This window comes from Anticarsia gemmatalis, chromosome 5 (genome assembly GCF_050436995.1).
Source record: "Anticarsia gemmatalis isolate Benzon Research Colony breed Stoneville strain chromosome 5, ilAntGemm2 primary, whole genome shotgun sequence".
NCBI lineage: Eukaryota > Metazoa > Arthropoda > Insecta > Lepidoptera > Erebidae > Anticarsia > Anticarsia gemmatalis.
The window spans coordinates 5,846,364-5,865,884 of NC_134749.1; the positions used below are offsets into that span (position 1 = coordinate 5,846,364).

At 35.2% G+C, this 19,521-nt stretch overlaps 1 protein-coding gene across 7 annotated transcripts in view; it reads right to left on the reverse strand.

The window, feature by feature from the left end:
- The window catches only part of dnc (phosphodiesterase dunce), a 300,082-nt gene that overhangs the window by 52,233 nt on the left and 228,328 nt on the right, over positions 1-19,521 (reverse strand). Inside the window, exons 1-2 of one of the 7 annotated variants that reach the window (XM_076114356.1) lie at positions 6,136-6,757; positions 2,749-2,844 (exon numbers count right to left, since the gene is read on the reverse strand). The exons of 5 other annotated variants lie outside the window; for them this stretch is intronic. In XM_076114356.1, coding sequence (XP_075970471.1) covers positions 2,749-2,844; positions 6,136-6,335 — 296 coding nt within the window. In that variant the 5' untranslated portion in view covers positions 6,336-6,757. Of the gene's footprint in view, positions 1-2,748; positions 2,845-6,135; positions 6,758-12,347; positions 12,638-19,521 lie in introns of those variants that run through there. One more of the 7 variants, XM_076114362.1, reaches the window with a different exon arrangement.

A 19,521-nucleotide genomic window follows, 5' to 3' on the forward strand; every position in this document is an offset into this window, starting at 1 on the left:
TTATTGATCAAATGAATGAAAATGGATGTTGCATATTATTTATTACACTGGCAAGACCAGACTTACTCCATAAAATTACGATTTTACAACGTTTTCATCACCTTTTGGTTTTGATAACCCATCCCCTGTAGCTGTAGTACCCCTGGGCTTGCTTACAAATCAATAATGATAGGGGGTACTAATCCGCTACGATTTCCTTTTTTAAGGTATCTAAGCTAAATTATTTCGACATTTATGTATTCCCGTTCACCACAACACAATACTTAATAGGATAAAGTAAGTAGAACAGTTTCACTGTGTAATATGAGTAGGGAAGGCTATACAATGACCTTTGTTGACCTTTTTTGACAATATTAGCCTCCGTGATAGTTAAGTATCTAGTTTTAATGTTTGTGATGTAAGTCGTAGTATTAATTTGTTTAAATGTTAAAACCACTGTCTGATAGACCACAAATGTAACCGGCGCTTATAAGCATATATTGTGTATTATCGCGGCAATAGAAGGCAAAATGCGTGTTCGCGATACATACATATATAAAAATCACGCCTTGTTGCTATAGGTTAAGATAGATTCTAAATAATGTTCTTGCTACTATCGATACAAACTTTTTGATTTATTCACATCCATATATCTTATTATACAGGATACAGGACCGCTTAAACGCATTATTGTTTCATCTTTAATTTTAAATGATAAGCATTTAACGCGAAAGTTTAAGTGTAATTTTGATAATATCTATTCTGTAGCGCGATTCTAAACGGCCAGTCCTGTCGAGTATCGAAAGTTTGACATTTAAGATGTACTGCCAAAATAGTTTCTACGACGCCCATTAGAGGCGCTGATCAGATTTTCGTACACCTTTTTTCGATAGCTAGCCAGTTGCAGATAGTCGATAGTGGTAGAGAATCGCTGCTTGACAAGTGCTGCTTGGTGAACGATTGATAGGTTAAGCATCTTGGGACTCCTCAGATGGGTGGTTTGTTTTTATCAGAACTGATCTAAAATCTCTATTATGAAGTATTTTTCTCCAGTTTGTAGCTGTGACATTGCACTCATTTATAATAAACCAATTAGATTAAAATTATAATTATCAGTCTTACTTTAAAAAGTTAAACAAATGTCCAATGCTTGTTCTGCCATATTTTTGTTTACAGGACACGATTAGGTGTAGACACGCGCTTAAGAGTTGTTTAACATTTTTGTAGTAAGACCCTAAACATGTTTGAGTTCAATGACCTTTACTATTCGGTACCGGCTTTAACTTTCTTAAACTAAATACTATTTTAGGAATCCTTCCTGTTGAAATTCTCTCCTGTTAAAGGATAATTTTGAAATGAATACTAATGATTGTCAATATCTATTTTAAGGCGTAGTTATACCAAAAATTTGATGATGGATATTAAATGAGCTAGCTTTGAGGTATGGGCTATTTAACATATATATTATTATATATACATCGGAACATCATGAAAAGTAGTTTTATAAATTCGAGTTACCTTCATATATTTTTTAAAACTTTTGGATAAGCTTTTACAATTAAGCTATTTGAATGAAGTCATCAATTTCCATCTAGCTTAAATTAATATTATTTACATAAAAAGATTATTTTATCTTTGCTATCGAATATACTTGAAATACAGAATAGTTGATAAGTTTCAGTAAATTAATGATGTAACTTTATGACATAAATATTTATGAGTCATCGTTACGTATAACAGGAACCTACGGAATATTTTAATGACTCATGATCACAAAAATATGTTTCTTTGTTGGGACTTCGTATAGATATTGATGAAATAAATGTTACGTACTAGTGTGCCGACCCGACTTTGTCCGGATATAGTACAATTTTATACCGTTGGTTCCTTTCCCGTGCGATTTTTGATCCCATCGATCCCATACAAACCTGGTCCTAACAGTTACAAACATATTAAAATAAGAATGTTCAATTTAGTTTCGTTGTTCAAAAGTTATGCGTGTGCATACATTTCGGTAATTCATTTTTATTAAGATAATAACATTTTTGCAGTGGCTGTATGCATATCTGTTTGCCAAAAACTTAAAAACTCCTGAACGTATTGACATTCGGTTTTCTCTTATAATAGATTGATATGTGAAGAATGATTTAAATAAAGTTTCGTATAAACTGGCTGAGATATGATGATGCTGTAATCGGGTCTCGAGCAGAGACCAAAGAACGCCACTTTTAACGATCTTTACAAACTTCCTTTGCCTGATTCACATCCATATATCTGATATAACGTATGCAAGGTATGTTAGTTTATAGAATATATTGTATTTAGCCTAACAAATAACGTAAAATAGATTTTTAAAATAAAATCTATTATGAATTCGGATTTCAATAATTTAAGAATACCAGTTAAATTCACATTGACGAGTTAAGGAAACGAGGGTAACAATAACAATAGTTTATTAAAATACATTCGTGCTATTATTTAGTTCGAATTATTCATGAATAGTGTTATCAATATAATTCGGTTGTGCGATTCTCTACAGTCGGTACTATATAGTATCGAAAGTTTGACATTTAGAATGTACTGCCAATATAGTCCCAACGATGCCCGCCAGGGGCGCTGATCAGATTTTCATACAAAATGTCTCGATGACAAGCCGGTTGTCGGTAGTCGACAGTAGTAGAGAATCGAGTAAGGGCATGATATTTCCTCAGTTTATATTGTTTTCTATTGTCTTTAAAAAGTTGTGGATGGTATTTTCTCTGTTTATACCTGCCAGTAGTCCGTCTTCTGGCGGACACTGGTCCCCTTCGTAATGGTCTTCTGGAAGCACCCCGCGCGCTCCACCGCCGCGGCGCCTCGCTCCACCTGACACCACACCGCCTAACTGTCAGTCACCACCACCAGTTACCGTGTCAGACATTATACTACCACTTACTAATAGCTAAATGCTCAATAGTATCAATATTCTCAATCGATAGTTCAAATAAAAAATCCTTTCATATTGTTCTTTATCGAATTGGAGAGATTTTTGAGAGATTCGGTTATAAGTCATGACTTAATTAAGCTCCCGTTTCAGTAGGTATGGGAGTGGTATTTGGATTCAAAGATATATCTTGGGATATACATGAATCATTAAAATTAAATAATAAAAATGTAGCAATCAACGGTAGACTCCAATAATCATCCTATTACTTTTTATCTTTCGTATTTAGCGCATGTTGTTAAGGATTGTTCAAGAAATTACCACACTTCACAAAGTATGGTAATTTTTACATGTAGCATGTATTTAGTGGTGTATTCTTAGCTACAGAGTACACAGATTGCCTTTGAGTTACGTACGGTTAATTTAACAATGGTTTTATTCAGCCGGATTATGATACCAGCTTTTCATAGACACACTGGGCAGCAGGTTAAAGATATATTTGAGTTAAGAATACTTGTTCTATTCTGCTGAGGTAATATTATATGCAGTTTTTTATTAACGGAGGCACAAAATACGAGTAATAAAACAATAAATTTTTACTTGATTCACAAGTGCGTGGATTCGAAAAGTGCATAAAGATAATAGAGCAGTAACTAAAGGAAAACCAACTCGATTTAAAACTAGGTTGATCTTTAAAAAGGTGTTGTTCAAATAATGAAACATCTAAGAATTAAATCTTTCTCATCCTGCAGATAAAACGACGTAATGATTCTCAATTTCCAATTCAAAATGTTTTGATTAAAGACTCGCTTATTGAACTAAGTGATTAATATGATTGCAGACCATAATTGTTTATGGGTTCTATTTATGGAAGCAATCAGTAGTATGTAGGCTGTGAACCAATAAATATATGAAAGGTATATTGATCGCGAGCATTTGCTTTTAATTCAATATATAAAATGTTGCGCAGAGCAAAGTAGAATAGAGTGGCATCAATGTCGTGTTTTAAAGATAAATTTTCCTGCGTACATTATATCTAGCGTGTATGATGTACGAGTGCAAAAGAATATCACACACTGTTGCTCATATCACACTTCAACGGTGTTTACGAAGTTTTCTTCAATGTACGTTTATTATTGCTCTGGTAGCCTGCCAAACAAACTACGCTCATTTGAAAGCACGTGTTTTAATGTACCCAACATTCAATTCGAAAACGTTTTTCTTATCAACGCTGTGCCCAGTGAATAGATATAAAAATTCTTTACAGTTAATGTGACGCGCGCTGATCTTAGCCAACTGAGAATTATGATACCGAGCAAAATATTATAAAGTAATGTTGTGGAATATTGGATCCCGGTGGGATGTCAGCAGTAAATGACAGAAACAAAATTACGTTGCGGTAGCGGTAAATGCTTTAAAAAGAAAGGAAATCCTTTACTCTTTCAAACTTGATTCACAATCGGAAAGGTTAATAAATCCGCTGTCGGCCTCCGTCAGAAATTTGGTTTAAACGACCTAAATATTAAAGTTTTCCGGGAAAAGGAAGAGCCGACTATATATCACTTTCATATTGAAATAATGATATGTATAAAACCTTCATACATAACTCTATACAATACTTATTTCTACAATATTAAGGTTATTTTTAACAGGTTACTTCAACTGACTGCCCATCGAGATTTTTATTGAAAGTCTTTTGACACACAACAGTCGTAATTGCCATTTTATGTTAATTTCCTTCACTTAAAGTAATGGTCGCCGTTATGACAGTTTAATTTAAAAAATTAAGTGATTCAAATCTTGCGAAGGGAAATTCTGAGAAGAGCATTGAGTTCCTAGGCGCTAATATAATATAAAAGAGATAAATAAAAGTTATAAAAGATATAGGTTATTAGGTTGTTATGGTCGATTTAACAATAATTGAGAACAAGTAGAGCGCATTGACGGTTATATTAAATAGTTACCGGTCAAACCTATAACAGTTAAAAGGAATCTCTCTCGTGTCCATGTTATTCTGGTCCACTGAGTCTTTTCACTCGACGTGTATTGACGCTTCTCTACAGAGCCCCTGTCCTATTCTAGATACTGAAAAGAATAGAAATGCCTACCCGTTGTTCAGATTCACTCAATTTTAATTGATTTTTATTAAGCTTTGAACAACGGAAGATTATTGATACAGCACTCCACGAAATCGACGTTTATTATCTCTTAGAGTAGGCGCTCAATAAATCATCACCAACAGCAGTATTTATAAACCGCTTCTATAGTTATATAACTCGTTAAAAATCAGTGTCGTTGATGTTTTAATATCGGCATCTTTATTTAATTCTAAGACACTATGAAAGGAGATGCAATACTTCAAGTTCCGCGTAAAATATTATTTCCTTAACAAAAGGAAGGTGAGCTTGCATGATGCAACGCTGCGAAACGGGACACTTATAAATTATTATTCTCAGTTCTCTTTCTTTGAAATACGTTGGAGATATAATTTCCTGACTATACCTAATACTATTTCCTCTGTTAACAGAACCTGAGCAAATACGAAGCTTCCGGCTTCTTCAGTATTCTTTAGTTGCCTTTATACGTGCTACATAAGGATACGAATAAAAATTATTTTACTGTTCAATTCTACAAAGATTCTGAAGAGTTTAAAAAAACAAATGACGTGTTGAGCACTGAATAACGGACACTAAGTAAGAACATCGTGTTATATTTATAAGTAAGTTGCGTGTAGTATCAATCAAAACACTATACAAATTCTAGATAATAACGAGGATATTCTTATACGGTGGACGTATTTATAACAAATAACTGATTGTTGTTGTACGGAATTAGTTAAAAACACTCTTCCATGGCACATTAGAGGACCTATCACTGACGTTAATGTTGAAGTGGCTTATTCATAGCCAAGATAATATTCATAACAATAAGCAATGTAATTCAGTAATAAGTATTGTACTTAGATTATGACAATTATAATAAATCTTATCATACATCCGCTGATAATAATTAAGTACCGAATCTGCATCAGCACTTTCAAGTACATATCATTGCCAATTATATTGTTTTGTAACCGTCTTGAGTGGGTAACCGTCCAGCTTTAAATAAAACTCGTAGTATATCACAACGCAACTAATAAAAATATCGTCATACTAAAATCAAAACACGATAATGGCAATAACGAGTGTTGTGTGTCGTAGTCATTGGTAAGTGGTATGAAACGAGGCATGGACCTCTTGTTGTGTTCACTACTACTGGTCTGACTGGAACTGGTGGTGGTCGTGCTGAGCGTGGAGAGGTCACTGGAGGCACGCGCCGAGCGGAGCCGCGGCAGCACCGGCACCTCCTCCACTTCAGGGGAGGTGGCGGCCGCCTCGCACGCCCAGCCCAGCGCCCGTGCCGCCGACCACACCGCGAATACGAACGTCAACATCGTGCAGCTATCGTGCCACGCGCGACACGCGCCCACTACCCCTGCCCGCACCCCACGAACACTTTCGTGACAGCCAACACATCGGCGCGGGTTCACACAGGCATGTCTTCGCACAGTCACGTGAAACAGTCAATCGCTGATAATGTATTCTATGAATGACAGCAGAAACATGTTAGCGCACGAAGTGCACGTGCGGCGATCGCGCCGGTGCGCGATTCACGCGCGTTCGCGGCTAATACTACACTGGGCTCTGTAGCGAGCCACTGGCACACGATCCGTACTATGCATTCGTGTTATCGTCATTATTGATAGTTATTAAGCCGGCAACTCCACGCTCCGATCGTTAATACATTTAGACAAACAGTAATTAAACATTTTCGAGGCTGAGCTAAGTGCGAATTGTTCACAGTTATTGTCACATTAGGGACGATTCAATAGGTCGTCTAGTATAATGACACCACAGATCGAGTATGGAGATCACGTTACAGAACGTCGCTAATTGTACGAGCGAACGTGCGTGTGGATATTATTTATGTGCATCGAGGATCGGTCTGCGTGACGCGTCTCAATGTTGACGTTGCGCGGCGCGGGGAACGTGAGCGGCCGAACGTCACTCACTGCTTGGCTCACCCGCGCCGCCACTGACTGAAAGGGCACGTTCTATATTTATATGTGACCCACAATTACATCACTACTAGAAAATATTATCAGCGCGGCATTTATTTGTCCAGTTTTCGAAACGATATCACTTGTTGCACGCGCGTTACGAGTCGGCAGCTGAGTCGTCTCGCTGCAAGCGACAAATCGATCACGACGCTAGTATCTGTGCGGATGTGCGTGTCAAGGTGTGCAGCGCGCCGGCAAATCGTGTCAACGTCGTTTCGGACAGGAGCACCGTCACAGAGCATCCTGCGGCTGCCCGGCGGCCATGTTGGCACCGCCATTTTGCCGGGGGTCGAACGGGGCGAGCCGCATGCGTACGCCGGCACGCAACTCCTGTGTAGGAAATGACGCAAGTCACCACGCCGCCGGGCCGAAGTGGTGCTTATCGCACCGCCCCAAGAACCACTTTGATGTACTATGCAAAGTGCGTTCGTTTATAGGTCAAGCGAAAACCTAACGTCTTCACTGAAGCTTGCTACGAATCACAACCACTGAATTCAGTTTAATACATTCGCTAAGCTTCGTAGATTACGTTTTCAACGATAAGAGTTACGTTTCACATTGATTTAGTACCCGAAGCGGTAGGTAATAGCTTTTATTGTTGATCTGCGCCATCTAGAGGAAAATTTTGTAAACATCAACCTAAAAGTTTCAAAGGGAATACGCGTAGAAATGTTTTAAAAAATATTTTTAATATTCTACACTTAATGATACACTTATGATTGTTTATTGCAATTGTAATAGGTCTATTAATAAAAGACATATTTTCTGTCTGAATAAAATATCTGTATAGTTACAAAAAAAGTCTAAACTACTTTCAGTAACTTTCAAATTTTTGAATGAGTTCATCGTTCTAATTCATATTTACTATTATTTACTTATAAAGTTGTTAAAACGTTGTTAACTCGTGTTGTATAGCTTCTACGAGAACCACAACCTATGTTATCTTAAACGCGATTGCGTAAGTAGTTCGCAAAGTGCAATGTTTTATTGGTCTGTCGCGTAGGTGGTGGGCACACGTGGCGTGGCGTGAACTTGACCGGCGGGACCGCCCTTCGCGCGTTATTGCAGTCTTTCACACCTACACTATATTAAATTTGACCAAAGTAATTTATATGATTTTGTAAAATATAATACGTGTCGTATTTCCGCATGAGAAACAGAATGATATGTGACTAAAACATTAACATAAACTTTCAATTACGATTACGTGATCAACAATATTATTTTACTTTGATGTCAGGTAGCAGTTTCGGGGCAGGTGGTCGTGAATTAATTAGTTAAAATAAATATAAAATATGAGCATTTGTATAAAACGCAAAAGTTCAAAAGTAGCGATCTTTAGTCTGTCATGTATCCTTAACTTTTGTTTCACAAGAAAATGAAATGATTTTGAACCTAATGCTGTTTCACTTTTCCTCTACGTCAAAAAATCAGATTCAGCGCTGAAAAATGCGGGACGTCATAGAAACGTCGAAAGTTAAACAAACCTTGGTATAAAACCGTAAAGCATAACATGTGTTTTCTTTAACATAATTTTGATAATAGACATGTTTTTGGACTAGTCACTGCTACAAATCAGTAGCTTGATTCTTTACCACTATCGACTACCGACAATCGGGTTGCTATCGAGAAATTTTGCACCAAAATCTGATCAGCGCCTCTAGCGAGCTAGGTGGGAACTATTTTGGGAGTACATTTGAAATGTCAAACTCTCGATACTCGATAGTGCCAACTGTAAATAATTGCGCAACAGTGATTTACTCAGAGCAGAGAGGAAGAAAAAACAATAAGAACAAAACATGCTATTAAAGAGATACTGATAAAAGAACAATGTTGGAAATGTCCGTCCATCGTAACGACAGTGTACGGGGTAAGATTGCCGGTGTGTATTTCACTGAAGCTGATACTATGATCGTTACTTTACCGTGTAATACCCTGATCTCTATCTAACGTACTATTAAGGTTTTTTCTTAAGATAAACTGAATTTGAGGTCTTGATTCCTGTTTTCTTTTACCAATTTTGATTTGTTTCAGTTGCAGATGCAATTATAATTAAAATATTTTATAAAATAACGATCAGATAAGTTACTAGAGGTCAGTTAAGGATTATAAAAATCTAACTGTCTTCGTGGTAGGGTTGGGTCCTAGACCGAAATTGGAGAGAGGCTTTTAAGGACTTTACATTCCTTCGAAAATTGTTTCGAAAACTTTTTCTCAGAAATGCAAGGTTTCCTCAAGAAAGTCTAGATTGATCACAGTTAAAAAAGCCATTCGTTCTGGATATCTTTAAAAATGAAAATAGGAATAATCGCTGAAAACTGTCAAAATCTTGTGGCTGTGGAAGACTTCAAGGCAGTTTTCCTGTGAAGAATTGGTATGTCTTCAACAAAATTCAAACAGTGGATGCCGCTCATATTTGGATGAGTTGGGAATAACACTACTTACGTGTTTACCTCGTTACTTCACAAATAACCTGCTAATAAAAAGCATTTGCTAAAAATAGCGCGTTTTTATTGTTATAACATAGCAGCTGTTTTTAACGCGTTTAACAATGTTGGAAATACCTTCCGTAACAACAGAGTAGAGGTAAGATTGCTGGTGTGTATTTCACAGTAGCTGGCACAATACTTGTTACCTTGGCGTGTAATAGCCGAGTCTCTGTCCACCGTATTATTACGCTTGTGGCCAAAGATAATTACTGTGGGATTGCACATAGATGCAATTACGGTGGACGTCCTCGTGCTATGTATTATAGACATCATATGTGTAATTTGATTAGTAGGTACTAGAAAATCTTAGATGTAAATTATAGGTAATTGTAAGATCATATGTTAAAGGAATGAAGCCTTCTGACGTAAAAGTAGTTGTCTCACAAAGGAAATAGCAAGATCGTATCTCTATACCTTGTTATATGATTTTCATTATAACTACAATGAAAACCACAAGTAAGAGATCATGAAAATGGAAATTAAATATGAGTTAATCATTTAAAACGACTGTGATTTTCTAAAATGCTGTAATCTGTCCACAAATAGTTGTATATACAGTATTGTCTGCAAGACTCCGGTCTGGCTGGCAATAGTATCGTTAACGTGATTACAAGGCGATGCTGCAGCTAACGTGCTATCATGTCTCGCTATCATAGTGAGGAGTCATTGTGTATTATGCGAGGTTAGGGGTTAATCGCATTGCCGTCGACGAGGCCCATTAGGATGCAATTATCCACTTGCCACCAGCGCCGTTGTATCACGCGACTCGGGGGAATCTTCTTCCAGAAAATATTACTATAACAGCTCACATAATGCGGGAAAAAACAATTATGAATCGGCTAAGAGAAAATAAGCAAACCTATTTTGTTCATGACTAAAGTTTAAGCCATTTTGTGAGATCCTAGCTAAGCAGTGGGTGTGTTTTGTTGTTTAATCTTACAAATTTGTATTAATTAGCTTAATTTGTATTACATTTACTATTTTATAGTAAGGATTAAAATTCATTTAATGTGAACAAAACATTTGTTATTAATAACAAAAACAAATTAGTTTAACTTTTTCATTATCACATTGAAAAAGAAAGAAGGTTAAGGAGACCCCTGCCTATCTCCGTGAAGGAAATAGCCTTAAGACTGAACATAAAAGAGGATTTAAATTAATAAACTGAACTCCTCCTCCGTCCTCTGTTATTTTGGGCAAACTTTGTTGTTTGTTATGATCATAAACAGATTTATCTTCCTTTTAATCTTTACTTGTTTTTCCTTTGTAATAAAATATGAATGCCAGTTTTATATGGAATTAATACAAAGCTGCAATTACTTTTAAATTATAATAACTCTAAGTTATTTTTAATAGTTTGTCTGCGTTTTAAACGAACGAAGGTTTTAAACTAAGAATTGTATTTGATTTAATGTATAATAGAATACGGGAATTAACGCGAACACGCATTTTAGCAGGTTGCACTCGCCGTGGTCCCAGGCAGACTGTCTGTTCGCGTTAATTCCCGTATTCTATATATAAACATGCAACGCGAGAGTTTAAAAGTTATGTATTTGATTTGTAAATATAGCAGAATGGCAAAACCTTTTACACTCGTATGAGACGGATATATAACCTTTGTTGTATGTGGATTATATGTCAAAGATTTATTCGGATATTCGTGGAACTAGCTCAAAGTGTACGGCTTTGCAGACACCTGCCATCTGTCGTTTGAAATGGTAGATAGAGCCACGTCATACACAAAGCTTTGGAAATGAACACCCTTGTTGTACAAGAGTGAATGCGAAAGGGAAATAATTGCAAATGCACCTCTACACAGCTGTATCAATTTCACTCTGACTACGTCTAAGCCTTACCAATAAATGTGCATTACGACCAGACTCCCGAATCAAAAATTGTGTATAGGTAAGTGCATCCTTTGTTTGTTAAAAACAATATTTATCAGAAACATTGCTTAAGGTTTTAGTTTATTTGTTGCTATTTTTAAAGTCGATAAATACATAGGTAAGGGAAAAATGCCGTCAACGTGGGTTAACTAATTGAGGAAAAACTTACATGTTCGTAAATATGAATTTCAAAATGTGGGATCTCAAGAGTTTAGGGACTTTATAACATAACTCTTGACCGCTTCGCAAGTAATGGATCCTTGTGGTTTTGGAAACATTACTATGTATTTACGTCTAAGTATTTCATACTGGATTATAATGTTACACAATGTAGAGCTATTGAAGTCTCAAAGTTTACATACAGTCGTTTCTGTTTACGCACATAATTATCGAAATGATGAGAATAATTCGGTCCACATGCTAATTACCGGCGTTAATGAAGAGATGTGCGTATGGCGCTATTCCCTGTATTGTCCGATGTTTATGCGAATGCATGGAATTTAAACGATATTGACACTTGATTTGATAATTGTGCATTCATAGCAGTAGCAACATTGTCGTTTAAACGTGACTTGAAATAAGTTAACACTTTTCCTTATAGTACTTAGATGTGACGAGAACAATAAATTACCAAACTCGCCAGATGGTAGGCTGGTGTTAAGACAAAACGTTGAATAACAACTGTTTACAAAAGGACAAGAGTAACGTAGTATTATTATTTATCGTATAGTTAGTGGTCAACCTAGTGTCTAAGTTGTTCAAGCCGCCCGAAGGCCTTTGACGTGGCTTAACGACGCCAAGCTCAAATACCACTATACGGTCACCCATCTATGGAATAACCGCGCCAAGGTTTGCTTAACCCACAGATCGTTTACCGGCCGGTGAGCGCAACTGGCTATGGGCGCCGCAGTAACGTAGTGATAAAATACTAAGTACACATTACGTTTATACGTATAGTTCGTATAGTTTACCGGGTGTGATGCGGGTGGTCATCCTGACTGCTGCTGCGCTTCCTCTTGCGTCGGAAGCACCAGTCCTGGCCCATCGCATCACAGCGCGCGCGCCGCGAGCCGCCCCCGCCCAGGGCTCGCTTCACCACCTCCCCTCCATACTCTAACACAACATGCACTGTCTCTCACGCGGAGGTTAAACCCCCAATACCATCCTTCACAACCTTTCACAACTATAGTCTAGTTCAATGTTTTATTTGAGCACTGATTTATAACTTTGCAGCTTAAGCTTTCATTGTATGCGTTGTTTCCAATCGTTGACGTATCTGTTGAATGTTTAACTTCAGAACGGGCTTCCGAGTTAATTACTACGTAAACAATGTAATTGATACCAATTGTTATAAGTGTATTCTTTGATAAGTCTACTTAAGACTTATCAAAGAATGCAAATATAGACGTTCCCGGTTTCAATATCACATATACTATTGACACTACAACTAATTTGGCTGATGTGAGGTGACATCCCTTGCAATGTTTTTATAATGGTAGTGCGATAATGTTTCTGATTTATGAAATTAATAATATAATTAATGTATTAATTCAAGGCGTGAGTTATTGCAAGTATTCGTATCGTAAGTCAGAGGTACTGTTCAAAATTTAATTAGTAGATTTATATGATAAAAGACTCGACTTGGTGAGCTGGAAACGATATAACAATATTGCCAAACACAAATGCCAATCAAAAGTACTCATTGCTTATTAAAACCTTTATCATTTGCAATGATAACTCAATAATTATTGTTTTAAATGATATGACTATGTGTACTGCAATAGATGGATACAGGGCAGCGATAATGATAAAAGTAAACAAAACAAAACTATTGAGGCAATGAAACCGATAAGTGCAGAGTATTGTTATTCAGTACTATAAGAATAGGTTATTGGAAGTGGTGATTAATGTTGCTAGCTAATGTTGAGCTCTTAGCGATCCAGGAGGCAGCTCAAGTGTATGAGCTCTCCGGCTCCTAGCAGGCTACCACAGACTTCCATTAACTTACAACACTTCCAAGCACTTAATCTGAAAACAGTTTACCACCAGTTAATGGATAAAAGGACTGTTCTAACAAAAATAAAAGTAATTTTCTCCGTGTTGCCGTGATTGTTGATTGCAAAGAATAAATTGTTAAATTAATTACTCAATCGTCAACTGGTATTGTTATAACAAAATCTTTTATTAGGAATTTACCAGCTTATAGATTTGTATGGTTTGTTTTCTTTACCAAATCACTTTTATCAATATTTAATTACTAACATTTACTTGGTATAGTTGGTCTCATTCATGGTTTTATATAAAAAAGATGATTTATGAACATTTATCAATGTAAAATACAAATTGTATGGCATTGGTTTCTCAAAGTACGTTGAAATCGATATTGATTGTCAAAATTATCGTATCCAAACTAAGTGTATCAATAGTACTTTAGTGTTATTCATGTTGAAGTGTCATTATTATCATGATGTTCAAATATTATAAATAGCTGATATTATCGCCAGTGATATTGTACGAACACAATGGAGATGTACTGATTTTTTATACGATAACTCGATAAATGACAGTTTAAATAGTACCGCCTGTTCACAACGCTATGTATACCTTTACAATTTATATACGAGGTATAAAATACTCTAGCTCTTAAACTTTTGAATTTGGATTTATTTTTACAGGGCTTGCATACATCTTTCATATAATAATTGAATATTTTCTTGTATTGCTTTTGATATTTAGTTACTGGACTGTAGCCGTATCCTATGCAGTATTTTCTTAAATATTTTATCTTTTTTCTACTAGACACATTTCAATATAACAAAACCTACGAGCTATTGTATAAAGGTGTGAATCTTATCAAGAAATATCACGGCTCTTTTGTATGTGCAAATAAGTTTTGCTCTCAAAGGCACTTCGGGTGCATCTCACATGTTCTACTCACTGATATTTTCATATTTACTATGTAACCCAGTTTGTATTCTAGGAAGAAAGTTTCAGTTCAATACACAAAATTATGCATTGACTTTACTCTTGAATTCTGATGTGTGTCTAACTGTATCGAAATGTTGGTAAGGTGTTTATAGACTTTTATTTGATAACATAAAAATTACTTATATATTTTATACAAGTCACACAAATCTATGTTAAGCTATGTCAAGTGTAATTTTCAAAAAAATATGCATTTTTGCAAATTATACAAAAATATAGTAGTACTGTACTATTAAATCATAGTCATTTAAAAAAAAATGTGTAAATCCCTTAATTTGCGAAGAGACCCTTTCCCAGTAGTGGGGCAGTAATGTGTTAAAAAAAAGTGAAAATCAACACCTTCTAATGATTGTTCAAGACATCTTAAATGACCATTATCATACTTAGGGCTAAATTAATTAGTTATTAATTTCTTCTTTTATCTTTTTTAAAAAAAATGTACTACCTTATGTCGACGTGACACTGCTTGTGCAAGCTTATGCATCAATTAAATAATATTATGCCGGTTTATTTTGTTTTTGTAATAAAAGGAAGTACACGTGTCAACTTGTAGCATTTATAAGAGTTTAATTTGTCGTTTATTTATATCGATACCGCTGAAGGTTAAAAAGCCCACGTTATTGTTCTCATTGTCTCAGATTTCTGTCCTTTCGAACCAGTTTTATTTTTGTCCTTCATAACAGTACTACAAAGTGGATATACTAGTAATACAAAATGTTAGTTTATGAAATAAGAAGAATATAATTTTTACTTTGTCGTTTATTAAATTTGTTGACGCCATAAATAAAAAAATATTGGTATTAATAAATGCTCAATATCACGTTGTATTTCCATATACAAATAAATTATGAAAAGGTGTACTGGTCGACTAATAAATTTCTATAGATTATTATTTTATACTTAAGAGTATTCTTTCGCAATACTATCCTGACTGAATGATATAAAATATAACAAAACGATTCAATCTTAATATACGATCATGGTCACTTAACACATTGTTTGGTCAAAGATCAGCGAAAGTACGACTAGCAATAAACGATTGTTATCAAATATCTCAAACTTATGATATTTTTAGCAGTGAACACGTGGGCGGTCTGTTTGTGGCCAATATCAGATGACAAAAGATAACGTTAATCTTAGCGTGGAAAGTTTCACTTATCTTTAAATAGGACATTGACAAAAAATTGATTGATAACCGCTACTATCGACGGCGCAATGTCCATTGCCATAGAGAGGCAAGAAAGATGCCTTAATTTATTTATATTCTGACATTAAACCTTTTATCTGATTGCTAGTGAGACAATCTTTAGCAGACAACTGAGTGCCGAAGTCATTCCTGCCGTTAGTGAATGAATGATGTTGCTGTGCTGATTCCGTGATGGAAAGGATGTCAAGACTAAATTGTGACAAATGATTTATACATTGAGTAGAATGATTATTGTCTCGTCTTCGTAAATAAATAGTTGCTATGTGACAGTCATCGCGATGATATGCGGACTGATTATATTTGATGAGGTGTTTTTCCTTGACGTCGACGTCCTCTGTGGTTAAGTCGAATACAACTGGTGATAAATGACAAGTTCAAATGATTTCAAATTATAATGATTCTGTACAATAATATAAATTAAAAAACCATAAAATTATAAATCATGTGGGCCCTTAAAAGGGTGAAATAATTAGGCGGGCGTAATTTTATCCACTTTGTAAAAGGTACTCCAGAATATTTGTGCGGCCACATATTTTTGAAGCTCTCAAGATTTATAACGGTTAAAATTGGTGGCTGTTTGCAGTTACGTTCACAGTCAATTTAGTCATTTTATTTAAAAGCTAACTAAGCTGAAATAATCTTTACTAACTTCAAGAATCTTGGTGAAATGCTTAAAGTCAGTATGAAATATAGAAACCGCTGTAAATAGGACTGTCAGTAAGACTAAATAACACTTCCCATTATTCTACACAGCTCTATACATTATGTTTCCTGAGTGTATTGTGTTCGAGCAGCTAATCTGAATAAAACATGCCTACCTGTTTATTAAGCCTGCCACACCAACACGTAACACGCTTGTAAGAATGTAACGTTAATGTACTTTTGATGTCACTACTCTTTCAGTATCTTGTATCATCTTTTAACGACTTCATTATAAAAAATATTAATGCTTTCGATCCATTATAGCAGTATTTGTTTTGGAACAACTTAATTATTACCGGCTCGCTTAAAAATAATTTAGTGTTTGTTTAAAAACGAAATGAAATTAATGAGATTTTGTTTACAAGACAAAAGTAGATAGATACACTATTATATAGCTTGTTTATTACCAGACGCTGTACCCCTACGTTTCGGTCTGCGAAATATTGTAATTTCATGTATTCCTTTATTCTAAAGATCACTTATTATAGTTAAAACCCCAAGAAACATAACGACATACTTGTTCTAGTGTAAATTGACACGAGGCTACCGCTTTTACACGAATCGTCGCTTTCGTTTTGTCGTTCGATGTCATTCGACCGTAGTTTGGCCGATATTGGATTACCGTAACATATTTATCGAGACCTAAAAGTGTGGACTTTTTAAATCATGAATGATGAAACAATGGTACCAACCATTACTACCTATTTTGCATAACGAATGTTTCCGCTTATACTGAATGCTAAATTCCATTCCAAACCCTGCTGTGTTTTAATTTAAATTATTCATATCATGTTTAATTTCATTACAGTATAGTGCAATCAATTTACAGTACAGACGGACCGTACGGATTAAATTAAAATTAATTAATGTGAAAATAGAACAAAAGTTAATGAGTAAAAAAACGACAGGAACGTTTTTAGGTTTATGTTGAATAAAAAAATGGCTTGGAGGTCGCTCATGAACAATCTGAGCTCATGTGGCCAGTGCCCCGTGAAAATTTGCAAGGTCAATGACCAGCAGGCCTAGTATGAATTAAGGTGACAAAAAATATTCGATTTCTATTTGAAATTGCAGAATGTTTTGCATAAAAACATTATAGAAGCATCTGTTAGCGAATTTGGACTATATTTTTTTTTAATGTGAATAAGAGACTACCTAACTACATCATTGTATTGAGGTGAAAACTCATAGTCGTATTCTAAACAAAGTTTTGGTTTATTACAAATCACCTGCAGCAAATTATGTCAAACTATGTAATATGCTGGCGTAATTAATATGAAATATACTATCACTTTTCGAATTAAAGAGATGTAGGTACACTATGAGATATTAACTACTGGCATATTTAAACAGCAATTTAAAGGTGTAGCCTTCTTTATACTGTCATTGAGTGTAACACTATAATTAGAAATCTGTTTTGGGTCATTGAACTGACGGCCATGTGCCGGTCAATATATATTTTGTTGGCACACACCCCTTGCTAGATCTGCAGGGTTGCTTAGCGTTTGTTACCAAACTGTATTGCTTACGCACTCATAGATATACAACATAATCCACATATGTACATATTGTATGTAAAAGTCTCGTCTTGAGCCTCGTAATAAGTCCAAGGGCAATGTGGAAGGAACGAAATTGGATAGAGTGATGAAACGAAAGTCGTCTCTCGTACAAGAAGAAAAATATTCATGTTTTATTGAGGCTATAAAAGGAGGTTTGTTGCGTCTTGGATAAAGCGGTGTAAGTCTTGGGTTTGTCCATATTTACATGGCTGTTCAGAGAAATATTATACTTTTATAACAATTCCTATTTCTGGCAATCATTGAATTCTTCTGTATTACATGTTTTTATTTGTAATGAATAGCATTAAGTATCACTCAAATTATGATTATATTTAAAACATTTATTGTCAGTCGCCATCGTTAATAATTTATAGAATAGTTTGGTTTCTTCTAGGACGTTTTCAAAGGTTTTGAGATTTGCCACAATAACCCTAATATTAAGATAAACGAGCGTAGGATAACATCATAATATATTTCTACATGTTTTAATATTTTTAGTTAGTCCACAAAACAAATAGAAATTTACGATAGCTTCCTTGATTCTGAAATGGTCTAACAAAATTTTCTGCTCCTATAAGATCTTAAACTGTATATTGGTAACATTAACCACATTATAATATAATCTATTAGCGTATCAAGCCGGTTCTCCCTCGAGAGTTGTCCTAGGAAATACTGATAGCCCCATTAAGATCCGTTAAGTGGTTTCGACATTAGTCCACGTATATACTCTTAAATACTGATCGGCTAAGCTTAAACTAAGATAACAGTGATATGTTTACCATAAGATTGTTCATGTAATAAAAGAACAATTTGTGAATTGTTGCTGCCACTTCTTATAATGGTTACTCAAAACTGAGTAATAGGGAATCTTTTCGGGGTCCCTGTGATTTCCAAAATATTAGGTCTGATCGTCAGTAACACATGTTTGAATTTTATATAATTAATAAACAAAGTTTTTGTGTGTAATTTAATTCTAAATAATTTTTGTTATGTTTGTGGTCAAGTTATATTGTTAAAGAAGAGCCCGATCACTGACCCGAAAACGAGCCTATTTTCAATACTTCCAAATCTCGGTAAAAAAGGAATGTTATTAGAGGGCTTGAATGAGTTATTAAATATACTTTTTTTTAATGTGGTGTTATTTTTTTATCTCATTAAGTTGTGGGTACTAGGCACTAGCTCTGGTAAAAATAATTTAAAATATATGAACTGTAGGTAAGTTAGCGTTTGGCAAATCGCAGAGCATGCTTGTTCACATCTATTTCTCTTTGGTCTCGCTCAGCTCTGCAAAACATGGCGGATCGAGACGAATATTATAACCGTATACAAGCGACTTTATATCCTACGTTATTCGCTATAAGGTTCCAAATAAAACAACAACTTATTCAAAAAGCAATTACTTATGTGTAAGTCTCAGATATCCTATGCAACAAAGGTACTGTGAGTTAGTAAATCCTGTAATTGTGTAAACCACTATGAATATTGAATAACTAAAAGCTTTAAAAGCTTAATTTAAATAAGACACTAAGTGTACATGAATAATACAGTAGTTATAGAAACGCCCGCGAAAATCGCTCTGTGGAACCTTCTACAAGATGTTTAATTTATCAAAGTGGTACTTCAGAAAGATCTTGCCTCTGCCGCGAATGCAAATGTACAACTAATAAGTGAAAACGTCTAAGACAGCTTCTA